Source organism: Hyperoodon ampullatus, assembly GCF_949752795.1.
Source record: "Hyperoodon ampullatus genome assembly, chromosome: 8".
NCBI lineage: Eukaryota > Metazoa > Chordata > Mammalia > Artiodactyla > Ziphiidae > Hyperoodon > Hyperoodon ampullatus.
In genome coordinates, this window is record NC_136921.1 from 110,985,730 (window position 1) to 111,000,442 (window position 14,713).

A 14,713-nucleotide genomic window follows, 5' to 3' on the forward strand; every position below is an offset into this window, starting at 1 on the left:
TGACTAGTCGAAGTGACCATAAACAAAAATGCACACTAACAAGAGAAACAAGGGATTCAAACTTGAATCTCTGTCTTCATATGAATTTTAAGTAGCAGATTCGTTCTGACAAAAGGCTTTGCTGTCCATATACCGCTTGTCCACCATTTACATATACGTTTTCAGCTTCTGTGTGCTGTGCTTGGCTTCTCCTTCCCCACCTCCACGAGCACTGAACTGTTTGCAGCACCTCAAGTAACCAGCTGGTGTCACAGGTTAGTGAGCAAAGATTTCACGTGGGGGGACTCTCACCTGACTAATCCTTCTTATTGGTAGCATCATTCCAAGAGCAGTAGAGAGGCTCAGTGGCTTGTTAATGAAGTTGAAGGGCTGTCAGTCTGAAAGAGGATATTAAATCCATGTTCCTCTCCTGACATTATTTTTATAATCTGCTAACCAGCTGTTACTTTGTGGTGTCTGCAGGAGGGAGCAGGGAAAAGAGGTATGAGGGGAAGGGACATATAATGGAATACAAATGTTTTAATAGTTTCATATTTATCGCAGGGTAGGGAGCAAAGAGGATGTTTAAGAAAACAACTGCTTTGTAAAAACTGCAACATTCATCCCAGTAAAGGGATGGGGAGCTTTAAGGCATTGAGTAATCCTCACCACCTGTGTGAAACATATGTGAGGGAAATGAGACGGGGAGGGAAAAGGAGAAGAGAGAGGCCACCAGCCAGGAGCAATGACCAGGACTAGAATATTAATAACGGCAGCCCTGGCGTCGCCTCCTCTGCCGCCCCCAACCCCCCGCCCCCGCCACTCAGGACGATTTGGACAGCTCCTCTTCACTAGTTCCTCAATGCTTAGAATATGCGAAGAGCCGAGATGCTACTGGAGCCTCGCTCACCCCCTTGACCCATGTCTAGCCGTGAGCTAGGAGTGTCTCTGCCAGAAATGCGTCGGGCGGCCTTCAACAGTGCACTCGGGGCAAAGGGACCATCTATGTACCCCGGCGCCTCCCTTCTCCAGCTCTCTAGTTATCCGCTGACCTAAGTGTAACCCTCTAGGTTCAGACTCTCTAATTCAGGTAAACGTGACAGCATTTCGACCGGGCTTCTCACAGCCGCCCTCTTCTTTGCCAGGGCACCTCGGCGCTCCCGACCCTCCAACTTCGGGAAAAAGCGACACCGAACTCCCGAGTCACCCCAATCCAGGGACAGAAACGGTTATGCTACAGATCCCCAAAGACCGAAACACAAAGGGGGTGGCCGGAGCGGAAAACCGGAAAAGCGATTAAAATAACCCTCAGCTGGCACAGGGCACCTCATCTCTGCAGACACAACACATCTGGACCCAACAAATCATTAAAGCCAGTATCTTCCCAGTTCCCCCTAATTATGCCTTTTTGCTCCAAGCTCCGTTCCAAGCAGACCACAGATGAGTGGTGTACCCTCTTCCCCCATTGTGCGCCCCCGTCCCCGTCTCCTCAAAGGAAAAAAAGAAAGGAAAGGAAAAACTCTGCCGGCCTAAAGGTCATTTGCCTACTCGGGTAGCTTTGGCCAGCGCTCGTCTCACGAGCTACGTGAAGACAGGGCTCGAACCCAGCAAGTGGACGCCTCCAGGCGCGCAGCAATTCCTCCAACGTGCGTTACTGGGAGCCTTGGCCCCGGCCACCTCTCCCTCCCTCCCTCCCTCGGGGGCCCTCCCGCTGGGGTTCCCTGGGCCACCCCAGCCTTTACCTCTCTCCCCCCTTCCCCGCGGCTCTCCACCTTGCGCATCCTCTCGCCCGGCCCCGGAGCGCGCTCAGATGCTCTAACTTCCTGCCGAGTCCATGCAGGAGCTGAGGAAGAGCCTTGGAACTGGGGCGGGGGGAGGGTGGGGAGAGGGAGGCGTGGGAGCCGAGCCCGGGCTGAGGGGCGGGGGGAGCGCGGCTTGCAGCCTCCCTCCCCTGGCGGGCCTGGCCGCAGCTGCCAGCTCTCACCTGGTCCGCCGACTGAGCCTGGCTCGCCCGGGCCCCCGGGGTGGGCTGCTGCTCCGGCTTCATGGCTGTCATCGCCGGCGGCCCGCGTCGGCGCTCACTTCCTCGCGGGCACTTCAGACTCGGGGTCCGTCACTTGGCAGCGATCGCATGTCACAGGCGCCCGACGCTCTCCGAATTGGCGGAAGGGAAAGCGGCAGCGACGGGGTGGGGGGAGGGGAGCGAGAGGGAAGGGAAGGAGAGCGGCACCAGGCAGGCTCCCCCCTTGCAGGATCCCTCCTCCGGCCACCGCAGACCCTCTAACTCCCCCCGCCCCCCGCCTCTCACCACCCCCAAAGCGTTGAGAGCCTTGGAGACCAGACACCAGCAAGAGACAAGTTAGTGGAGCGGCGAGCGGCGGGCGAGCGGCACCTGACCGCGCTCGAGCTTTGTCTCGCAGTCCCGGAGGAGCCCGGCTCGCATTCTACCGCAGTCCGCGCCCCCCGCCCGCCCCCCGGGGCTCCCCGCGCAGCGCTCAGCCCGCCAGGTGGAGCAGCCGGGCGCCGCGCTCCAGCATCTCCCCAGTAACCGCAACGCAGGAGAGAGCCCTGCGCCACGCGCCAGCTCCCCACACGCGCGACCAAGGCTGCCGGGCTCCACGGGTCCCCTCACCACCCCCCCAATCACCCCGCAGGCTCCTGCTAAAACCCGGAGAAGCGGAGTGCCAGCGTGCAAAGCCCTCCGTGGCTCCAGCGCTGCCACTGGGCATGCTCTAGCGCTCCGAGAAGGCAGGGGGCATTGGGGTACTGGGGGTCCAGAGCCCCATCCGGGCCACCAGCACCTGTCCGGACCCAAGAGGGTGTCATAGCTTATGACCCGAGGCTTTGCGCCTCCTGATTTGGGTCAATGGACAGGGGTCCTTTAGCCTCCAGCCTGGATTCCCCTGCTAGCTCTCTGGTGAATGCCAGTGGAATTCCTAAAGGTTGAATAAAAACAATAATGATGATACTCTGGTACTCACACTTTTTTCTTTTTTCTCTCTCTCTTTCTTTGGACACGTAGAAAACCCTTCAAATTTTAAGTACCTTTGCAGCCTTCCCTTTGCTCAACACAACTCTCTCCCTTTCAAAGTTTGTTTATTGAGCACCTATCCTGTGCCAAACACACTCTCCAAATTCCCCGCCAGCAGGGAGTTTACGTTATAGTGTGGGTACCAGGAGCCCGGAGCATGGATACAAATCAATGAGTCAATGAGCTCTTTGGAGGCTGAATTCCTGTGGGTATAATAGACGATGTCCATCAGTTTCATCCATATGCGCTAGCACGTGGCTTTCCCGGGCTGCTAGAAAGGACCCGCCCGAAGCAGATGGACAAAAAGCATTTCTGAGTCTCAGGCACAGGCTGACCAGAGACAAGGCTGGAGGAGTTAAATATCCAGTATGACTGGACTTAGAACATGGGTCGTGAGGAGTTTTCAGCAGAAGGGACCTAGCATATGTGGGGGGGAGGGGAACGGAGTAAGCTTGAGTCATGTTTTATTGGCTAAGGACCAACTCCATCCTTGTCCGAGTCACTTAAGTCCAAGAACTAGCCACCTCCTAGCTGAGGGAATGTTGTAGGATAAAAGGAATTGAGCTCCTGCCCTGTTAATTCCTGAAACATGCATTGTCACACTTGTCCTAAGCATTAACTGTCCTAAGCCTTTAAGATTTTTTTTTTTTTTTAAAGAAAGCAATGTTCACCAGATTTGAGTAGATTAGAGAACAAAAATGACTTTCTCTACTAAAACGGTAGTATTTGACTGGAGAGAGAGCTTGCTTTTCAAAAACAGATAGTGAAGTACATATTACTAGTGACCTGTAATAGTGTGTTGGTCCATTTTGATAGAAATAACTTTGTGATAGGAATAACTCTGCTAGTTGTAAAAGTACAAAACACAATTTTCATATGAAACAATAGTAAAATAGCTGTTGGGCAATTCATCCATTAAATCTGACAATCCAGATTTTCCCTCACATGTAATATTTTGAGAGAAAGGGAGCTACATTAAAAGTATTTCTGTCTTGGGCTTCCCTGATGGCGCAGTAGTTGAGAGTTGCCTGCCGATGCGGGGGACACGGGTTCGTGCCCGGTCCGGGAGGATCCCACATGCCGCGGAGCGGCTGGACCCGTGAGCCATGGCCGCTGAGCCTGCGCGTCCGGAGCCTGTGCTCCGCAACGGGAGAGGCCACAACAGTGAGAGGCCCGCGTACCGCAAAAAAAAACAAAAAAGTATTTCTGTCTTTATATTTTGCTCTTCTGTTCATTATTTCAGTGTATTCATCCTTTGAATATGTTTCTATTTTGGACAATTGACTTGACTTGCAGGAATTTAGTTACGTGCAAAGATTTCTGTCCACATGGGACAAGTATAGACCAGAGGGAATTATCCTCATTCTATTTAAGATGACTTATTTGATTGAATTAAGATGTTCAACTTGCATCTATTTTCAGTATTCAGATAAAATTCACTTGGGTCACAATTCAAGATATTAGTTGTATGTTTCATGTATAATGTGTATTTGTGTACATGTATCATTTTTTTTGAAGGAAAGCTTCTTTGATTTAATTTGAGTCTGTGTCTTTTTGGTGGGTTCTTATTTTGTCTAAGATAAGAACATTATTTTGTAGCTGTTGGGATCTAAGTTAAGGGCATTAATTAAAACTTAATCACAGGTAAACTGATGTCCCCAACTTAAATACTCTATTTTTTGAAATGTGATGCCCTTGAATTACATTGTAGGATTTTCTACTTCATTTCTTATTAAAGAAAAAAGTCTACTGTTCAAGAAGAAAAAAAAAATAACTTACATTCTGAGAGAGAACATCTCCCGCTGAGTTTTATATGGTTTCTGATTATAGATTATCGTCTAAAAAAAAAACACTAATTTACAATCAAACATCTACAAAGTTTAAAACTACTCAGTTAGATATAATCCTAGTGCAGTGTAGAGAAGAGGACCTGTACCAGATTAGATGTTATCAGATTGGCAGTTGCACCCTAGCCCCATCACACATAGAGGTATGGGCCAGGGTTAAGTCACTTATGTCCTGCCTCTGCTTCCTTATATGATAACATTCAAAACTTTAGACTAGGTGACCATTAAAATGTCTTCTTTCGGGCTTCCCTGGTGGCGCAGTGGTTGAAAGTCCGCCTGCCGATGCAGGGGATGCGGGTTCGTGCCCAGGTCCGGGAGGATCCCACATGCCGCGGAGAGGCTGGGCCCGTGAGCCATGGCCGCTGAGCCTGCGCGTCCGGAGCCTGTGCTCCGCAACAGGAGAGGCCACAACAGTGAAAGGCCCGTGTACCGCAAAAAAAAAAAAAAAAGTCTTCTTTCTCTAAATTTCTTTGACTATATATTACTTTTATGGAGCAAAGACTATCATCGGAATGATAAATTATATATGTTTAAAACTTAGTGAGACAATTAAGTACTTATACAAATACAAAAAAAATCAGTAGATAAGTAAATTACTTCACAAAGGATCCTTAATATCCACCAAACTTTCCCCTGCTCTCTAGTTACACATAAGTGTATAGTAACAATTCTTGTCTTGATAATATTTTTAGAAATCTGAAAATTAAAATTAATTTATTTACAGATTATCATTTCTGAAGAGTAAAGATCTATTAAAGGAGAGTTTTATAGAGATTTATAAAATATTTTTGATGTGGACCATTTTTAAAGTCTTTATTGAATTTGTTACAATATTCCTGTTTTATGTTTTTGGTTTTTTGGCCACAAAGCATGTGGGATCTTGACTCCCTGACCAGGGATCGAATCCACACCCCCTGCATTGGAAGGCGGAGTCTTAACCACTGGACCACCAGGGAAGTCCCAGATTTATAAAATATTTTTGAGTACTTTTTTCATGTATTATCTTTGATGAGCTAGCTCATGGACAACCACTCATTTTATAACACTCAGGCAATGATAAAGGAGGTTTTCCTGCGGATTTCATGGAATGAAATCAGACTCTTATAACTACAAAAACCTGAAGAGATTGTTCAGCAAAATCCCCTCTATTTTGTTTTATAAATATCCAAACCTTGCAACATGCGGCCATATTATTCAGGAAGATTTCTAGGATTCAGACTCCACTATTCCTTTCTGAAAATTTTTACTGCCTCAAATCCTAGTTTCAGGTTCCCATGTAGACATAACCCACTATGTTGCTTCCTCAATATATTGATTTAAATTTCCCAAGTCGCTCAAAAACTTTCTCCTATACAGCATTGTGACCATTTGTGATGTCTTTCTTTCCTTGATATTTGATTCTTTAAAAGTGTGATGCCAATGCAGTACATTTCATTTTACCTAGAATTATTAATATGAATAATTGAGGATAGGTTATGAGATTTAGATAATAATTAAATTCATTGAAGATTATTGTTAAAACGCTTAAGCGTCAGTGGCAAACATGGGTTGTTCCAGAATACTTAGGTCATGTGTGCTGTATTCAGTCTTCCATTTCAAAGAGTAGACCCAGGACCATAAAATCCCACATGTACTCCAACAACCAGTAACAAATAAAGCCTGGCTAAACCCTGATGTGTTAGACGAAGACAAAGTCCCTTGAGAATTTATGAAGCCTGGTAGCCTTCACAGACAAACTCTTCAGTTTCAGATCAATTACTTAAGGCAAATAGGACTCTGTAAGGGCTGATTGCCTGAAATCTCTCCCTTCTTTTTCCTTCTCTCTTTCCTGAAGTAAATCTGCAATGTCACATAAAGGCCACTTTGATGGGGACTTCTCTAGCATTAGCTGGTCCTCTATTGAGTGTCCATAATGAGCAGAGCATCAGAAAGACAGTTCATGAGCTGTGGCTTCAGAGACCTGGCCTGAAACGTGCCCAATTAGCTTTCCGGAGATCAAGAAATAGCTTCAGTTCACATCTTCCGCTATCATTTGCTTTCGATTTATAAATCATCTCTACTCATCTCAGTCGGTTTCTTGAATTCCCCAAAGCGCGTATCATGTCATTGGGCAGAAAACCAGTATGCTGAGCAATCCTCAGAAATAAGATATATATTAGAAGTTCTAACCAGTAAACTATCACAAAAATATATTAATAAAAAAGGAAGAAAAAGAAGCAGCGTCACTACATATTTGAGTGATATCCATGCACACTGCTCATCCTGTTGTTCTAAGATGCTCTTGGCATTAATTTAACTAAACTTGTTGTCAGTCTCTGTCTATGATAGGAACTTTCCTGTTGTAAAAATTCATAGCCCAATTATGATCTCTGGTGGAAGCAGACAGAGTTGCAATATCCTGAGAGCCATTCTTGTTGCTCACTGGAGACTGGAAGATATTGACAAACTGCTCATTCGCACTGAGACCCCGGGCTGTACAGTCCCCTTGGTTGTTACATTAACACACCTCGAATCTTCCTTTACCCCCAACAGCCCTTCTGTGACATATCATATATAAAGGTATTAAGACAGGAAAACAATGATCATGACTTTTCCCATGTAATAATTTCTCTCCAATGTATAGCTGAATCACAACACCAAAACATCTAGAATGTGGGCAATTTACCTGTTATGATTATTTTTACCTAGATGCTTTCAAGGGATCTGTGTTGATTCATTTGATTTTTTTAAAGAGTAATTATTTAATGAATTGGTTGTTAGCATTGTAAAAAAAAATACCTTCTCTTTCTTTTTGTTGATTATTTTTTTCCTGATCTTCCTATTTCTTTAGAAATGAAATCAACTTTCCTGAATCAGATGTTGTCCACAAATGACAGAAAGATTGTCAGATGTGGAAGAGTACTTAGAAACATTGGCATAACGTTTCTTCTTTTCAGATAATAAGTCTGTGATAGATAAATTTCTCTGAACCTGGTATTTCTCACTTTCTAACCAAGGCTTGATTTTCTAATGATTCAAAATAACCTCTTTATCTTTTGTCCTTGAAAAGTACATTATAACTGAGACTTCTCCTACACTCAGACTTCATAATGGTTACCTAACTTCTTTCCTTATATAATTCCCAGAATAGCACAAAGCACGTTTCCCATTCAGAGAAATATTTTATAAATTGAAAGAGAAAACTTTTACAGTGAGATCTTGACTAATTTTGGAGAGAAGAGAGAATTTCCAGCTTTTGTGCCAATTTCACCATGCTAAATGTATTTTTAAGAATTTAGCACTAGATTCAAACTCCCTTATGAATTTTCCCCCTGAAAACAAAAGATAGTCTAGTCTAAGATTTAGGTGAAAAGGCTCCAGACGATCCACTAACATTAAAGGGCCCCTGGCATTCTTCTCCCACTACTACCACTAGAGTTTCTACCACTAGAAATTCTTCTTCTATCATCTCCAAAGGAAACTGAGGCCAAGTCCTTGGATTCCCAGCCAGTCCTTTCACCCCAGAGTCATCTGTTTAGATTTTACAAATATAGTTCCAGGATATCTTGGGGTGTGACCTCTATTGAAATGAGGCACATAAAATACATCTCTCATTACTAACCACTATTTAACTCTGTTTAACCTATTAGCCTAGATGGGTTGCCTGCTATTTTTGTAGATCACTTCTTATATCCTATATTCATCTATTTATCTGTCAGCTATATCTATCAATATTTGGGAAGATAATTGAGTCACCTAATATCTATCTTATCGGGCTTCCCTGGTGGTGCAGTGGTTGAGAGTCCGCCTGCCGATGCAGGGGACACGGGTTCATGCCCCGGTCCGGGAAGATCCCACATGCCGTGGAGCGGCTGGGCCCATGAGCCATGGCCGCTGAGCCTGCGCGTCCGGAGCCTGTGCTCCACAATGGGAGAGGTCACAACAGTGAGAGGCACGCGTACCGCAAAAAAAAAAAAAAAAAAAAAAAATCTATCTTATCAATTTAAATATTTATTAACTCTGTGTATCTTTATTCAAATCTAAAAAGGAGAAAGAGGAAGAAGAGATCAAGGAAAAGTGGGAAGAGAAAAAGAGGGGAAAAGACAAAAGATGATTTCTAAAGCTATTAGGGATATTTGGGTATATTAAGTCTTTTGTATTTTTGTTAATGTTTTCATAAGAATTGTGAAATACCTTAATTCCTTTTGGTTAAGTCTTAAGTATAGCTCCTGCCATTGTTTTATTTTATGTATTCATACAATTTTAGAAAGCATAGTCCAAATTTTAATTTCCTTATCCTCTCTAGTTGATTTATATTTGATATTTTTCAATCAATATCAAGCCTATATTTTCTTGTAATGTTTATCATTTTTGCACTTAACAATTGACTACACATGTCAGTGGAGGAGGTAGAGAGAATCTATACTAAATATCACAGTTTATACAAATCAATGACTAGAGAAATACCATTTAATTAGCTATTTTATTGAGTCAGCAGTGTTGATATGAGTGTTTAATCCTACTTGATAGGACATCAAAATAGCCTCATAGAATGGATGGGCAGTCTCTCTTGTGGTCTCCTACCCCTCCCTATGGAGAAGCCATCCACTCACTTGTTCATCTTCCCAAATGAAGTTGATGTATTAGGACTCAGCTCCTCTCACATCCTTTCCTAACTCAACTTCACAGAGACACTCCTCATTAACACTTCTTCTAGTGTATACCTCACTGCACAATAAATTTATTTATTCTGTACTAGCTTGATCAGCATTCTAATTGTCACAAGAGACATTTTATCTTTCTACTACACTGTAATTTGTGGGGGTGGGGGAGAAATCCTGTTGGGGGCAGAGGTACAGTTTCTGTGTGGGTAGGAGTCTACATCAGTCTCGTTGCTTAAGTAAAAGAGGTTTTGGAGGAAATACACTTTGAAAAAAATAATTCTTCTCCTCACCACTTCAATAGTAAGCCCTCTCAGAATCTCCTATGAACTTATTTTTTATTTAATTTATTGAACAGTGTCACCCAGGGAAAATATCTTTTCTCTGTCTCCCTATTCTCTCAGAATATTTTACCTTTTTCTATTTAACATGTAGGAATTATATAATCTTGACAATCCTCTGATCTGCTGAGTCTGGATATGGGTAAAGGCTCACCAGATATTGCTGTGTTTCAAAACATTAAGTGAAAGCCAAATAAACTTGGAATTTTCCACTGCTTATGAGCAGATATTATGTGTTGTAAAATAAATAGTATTTTACAGTGCTGAGCCTCCAGTGCTGAGAACTCACAGGGAAAAATGAATTTGGAGATAAGCGTTATATTGGCAATACCGCTCTTAAGGTATTCTATCTTCCCCCTATGATATAAATCTTATACTGAATTTGAGGAAGGAGGAGCTATACTGGGTAAAATTATGAGGAAATGTTGACATTGAATACAATGTTTTGTCATCTTAATATAGTTGGAATTTCTATAGCCTGTTTCATATAATGCCAAAACTACCACAAGGTCAATAGAATCTTCTAGAGTTATGCCCAACCTCAGAGCATTTTTATTTTTGTTTTGCATCCTTTGCACACATTTTAAACAAGGTTGTTTGTCTGATTTACTAGTCTTTGGACCACATATTCAAAAAGAGGGTAATAGGAATTACCATAGGGTGAGATACACAAATAATAGCAAGAAGGGAAAATATATAACCTTATAAATAGAAAAGATTTGGAACTCCACTTAAAATGATAGAACAACTTAGTACCACTTAGTGTGGTGGGGGGAGGCGAAAAGGGGCAAGCATCCCTCTGCAACTCAGTAGGATCATAGAGTATAACCATATTATAGCATAGTAAAGTTGATGGTCAAAATGAGGATTCAAAAAGAAAAAAAAGGAAAATTGGCTTGGCATACTTTCTTTAAAAGACAAGGTTATTTTGGGAAGATGGACTGTGGTGATGCCCGCATGCGCTTAGGCTGGATGAGAACTAGACATCAAAACAAAAAGCACAACATTTACAACAAATCCAGATAAGAAAACACCTCTACTAATCCTTAAATACCAAAAACCGAACAGCCTGAGTGCCCTTGGTATTTATATGGGAGAAAGCAGAGGGAAGCAGTAGGGCAAATGACATACCTACAATCCCAAAATATTCAAGGAGAGAGCCCCAAAATAGTCAGTGGATATCCACCAGAAAGCACAGTGTGTCAATATAAAAATAACTAGGAGAGGTTTTGTGCATTCCAATAATGAGTGAAAGGAAAGGGACTCTGCTGGGAGTCGATTTCCCTTCGATCTCTCCCTTTTCTGCAGGTCTCACTAGCAAGAAATGGTCTTTTGTTCTAGAGTATCTTTTAAAGAATACTTGTATAGCAATTATCCTGGAAAGAGAAAACAGTGTCTCCCTCTGGAACAAAGGGAAAGCATATTTTCTTCCCATTATAAGAGATTTGATTTTCTTAAGCTTAGGATTCCTCTTCTATAACCCACTGTGTGAACCGACATCCATCTGGGTCCAATCACTCACCTCCATGGGACTTGGGGACAAAGAGCTCACACAAATATGATTATGTTTATGCTCTTTGCTGTACTAAAGTAGTAAAGATCTTTGTCTCTGACCCAAGAGTCTCATATTTTTTGAAAATATCCATAAAACTGGTAGGTTAACTTGTTAGCTTGTAAGCCTTGTAAAATCTCAGACACTTCATAGCTCTTACAAAGCCAGGGTCAAAGTCTAAGGTGGCTAGAGCAGCCGAGATCCTTTGAACTTTTTAAGTTGACTTGCCAGGGCTTCTTTCCAATACAGGACCCCATGATAAGGAAAAATTACTAGAAGTGGAATCAAAATTGAGCAGAATAAAAATAATAGAGATGAAGGAAACAGAAAATACAGACAAAAGGTGAATAGATCCAGGAAATCTAAGAGCACAAGCCATATATATATATATATATGTGTGTGTATATATATATATATGTATATATATATATTAGTACTATCTGAAAACAAAAAGGATTTAATTTGAAGTTAGAAAACCTGTCTGAACTTTTAACTATCTAAAAGTTCAAGAAAACTAAATTCATATATAAAAATGAGTAGACAAAAAACTATCACACTCAAATTCCATTTAAAGATTAGCCTTAAAAACAAACTTCCTACAAGAAAGAAAGGGAATAATATCCCAGCAGATCAAGGATTGGCAAACTATAGCCCACTGACCAAATCCAGCCCACTTCTTATTTTTATAAATAAAGTTTTATTGGAATATAGCCATGCTTATTCATTTATACATCGCCTATGATTGTTTTTAAGCTGCAATGACAGTGTTAAGCATTGTGACAGAGAACAAATGACCTACAAAGCGTAAAATATTTACTTTCTAGCACTTTACAGGAATTGCACCAACTCCTGCTATTGACAAAGAAAGTTTGCCAAAAAAGTCATGCTCAAAAAATTTTCAAAACTATAACACACCATTGCAAAATGAGCTAAAGGAGATTAAGAGAATCATACAATATCTGAAAAATAACAATCAGAATTTTTAAAACTCTGAAATAAAGGGACAGAACTCAAGAAAGAAGTAGAAATTGTTTAAAAGTCATTAGAAATAAAGACTACTCTGGGAGTAATATAAGAGCAACTAAGCACAAGACTAAGACCTCAGACCCCCCCAAAGGCAAGAAACTCCCCACGTACCTGGGTAGGGCAAAAGAAAAAAGAAAAAACAGAGACAAAGAATAGGGACGGGACCTGCACCAGTGGGAGGGAGCCGTGAAGGAGGAAAGGTTTCCATACACTAGAAGCCACTTCGCGGGCGGAGACTGGGGGTGGCGGAGGGGGAAGCTTCGGAGCCGCGGGCGAGAGCGCAGCAACAGGGGTGCGGAGAGCAAAGCGGAGAGATTCCCGCACAGAGGATCGGTGCCGACCATCACTCACCAGCTCGAGAGGCTTGTCTGCTTACGCGCCCGGGCAGGCGGGGCTGGGAGCTGAGGCTTGGGCTTCGGTCCGAGCGCAGGGAGAGGACTGGGGTTGGCGGCGTGAACACAGCCTGAAGGGGTTAGTGTGCCACGGCTGGCCGGGAGGGAGTCCGGGGAAAAGTCTGGAGCTGCCGAAGAGGCAAGAGGCTTTTTCTTCCCTCTTTGTTTCCTGGTGCGTGAGGAGAGGGGATTCAGAGCGCTGCTTAAAGGAGGCTCCAGAGACGGGCGCGAGGCGCGGCTAACAACGCAGACCGCAGAGGCGGGCATGAGACGCTAAGGCCCCTGCTGCCGCCACCAAGAAGCCTGTGTGCGACCACAGGTCACTCTCCATACCTCCCTTGCGGGGAGGCTGTGCAGCCCGCCACTGCCAGGATCCCGTGATCCAGGGACAACTTCCCTGGGAGAACGCACGGTGCGCCTCAGGCTGCTGCAACGTCACACCGGCCTCTGCCGCCGCAGGCTCGCCCCGCCTCCGTGCCCCTCTGTCCCCACCCCCGGCCTGAGTGAGCCAGAGTCCCCGAGTCAGCGGCTCCTTTAACCCCGTTCTATCTGAGTGAAGAACAGACGCCCTCCAGTGACCTACACGCAGAGGCGGGGCCACATCCAAAGCTGAACCCCGGCAGCTGTGCAAACAAAGAAGAAAAAGGGAAATCTCTCCCAGCAGCCTAAGGAGCAGCAGATTAGATCTCCACAATGAACTTGATGCACCCTGCATTTGTGGAATACCTGAATAGACAACGAATCATCCCAAACAGAGGAGGTGGACTGTGGGAGCAAGATAGATTATTTTTTCCCCTTTTCCTCTTTTTGTGAGTGTGTGTATGTATGCTTCTGTGTGAGATTTTGTCTGTATAGCTTTGCTTTCACCATTTGTCCTAGGGTTCTGACTGTCTGGGGTTTTTTTCTTTTCTTCTTTTTTTGTACTTAAAAATTTTTTTTTTCTTAATAGTTATATTTTTTTATTTTAATAACTTTATTTTACTTTATCCTACTTTATTTTATCCTCTTTCTTTCTTTCTTTCTATTTTTTCTCCCTTTTATTCTGAGCCGTGTAGATGAAAGGCTCTTGGTGCTCCAGCCAGGAGTCCGTGCTGTGCCTCTGAAGTGGGAGAGCCAACTTCAGGACACGGGTCCACAAGAGACCTCCCAGCTCCACATAATATCAAGCAGCAAAAATCTCCCAGAGATCTCCATCTCAACACCAGCACCCAGCTTCAGTCAACAACCAGCAAACTACAGTGCTGGTCACCCTATGCCAAACAACTAGCAAGACAGGAACACAACCCCATCCATTACCAGAGAGGCTGCCTAAAATCATAATAAGGCTACAGACATCCCAAAACACAACACCAGACATGGACCTGCAAACCAGAAAGACAACATCCAGCCTCATCCACCAGAACACAGGCACTAGTCCCCTCCACCAGGAAACCTACACAAACCACTGAACCAACCTTAGCCACTGGGGACAGACACCAAAAACAATGGGAATATGAACCTGCAGCCTGCGAAAAGGAGATGCAAAACACAGTAAGATAAGCAAAATGAAAAGACAAAAAAAAAAAAAAACCACACAGCAGATGAAGGAGCAACGTAAAAGCCCACCAGACCTAACAAATGAAGAGGAAAGAGGCAGTCCACCTGAAAAAGAATTCAGAATAATGATAGTAAAGATGACCCAAAATCTGGGAAATAGAATAGAGAAAATGTAAGAAACATTTAACAAGGACCTAGAAGAACTAAAGAGGAAACAAGCAATGATGGAGAACACAATAAATGAAATTAAAAATACTCTCGATGGCATCAATAATAGAATAACTGAGGCAGAAGAACACATAAGTGACCTGGAAGATAAAATAGTGGAAATAACTACTGCAGAGTAGAATAAAGAAAAAAAAATGAAAA

General features: G+C 43.4%; 1 protein-coding gene across 5 annotated transcripts in view; it reads right to left on the minus strand.

Moving 5' to 3' along the window:
* The window catches only part of DPP10 (dipeptidyl peptidase like 10), a gene marked incomplete at both ends in the record, with an annotated part of 1,361,190 nt that overhangs the window by 682,212 nt on the left and 664,265 nt on the right, over positions 1-14,713 (minus strand). For 2 of the 5 annotated variants that reach the window (XM_079710346.1, XM_079710345.1), the window contains one exon: positions 1,722-1,760. The exons of 2 other annotated variants lie outside the window; for them this stretch is intronic. In XM_079710346.1, coding sequence (XP_079566472.1) covers positions 1,722-1,760 — 39 coding nt within the window. Of the gene's footprint in view, positions 1-1,721; positions 1,761-1,963; positions 2,036-14,713 lie in introns of those variants that run through there. One more of the 5 variants, XM_079710342.1, reaches the window with a different exon arrangement.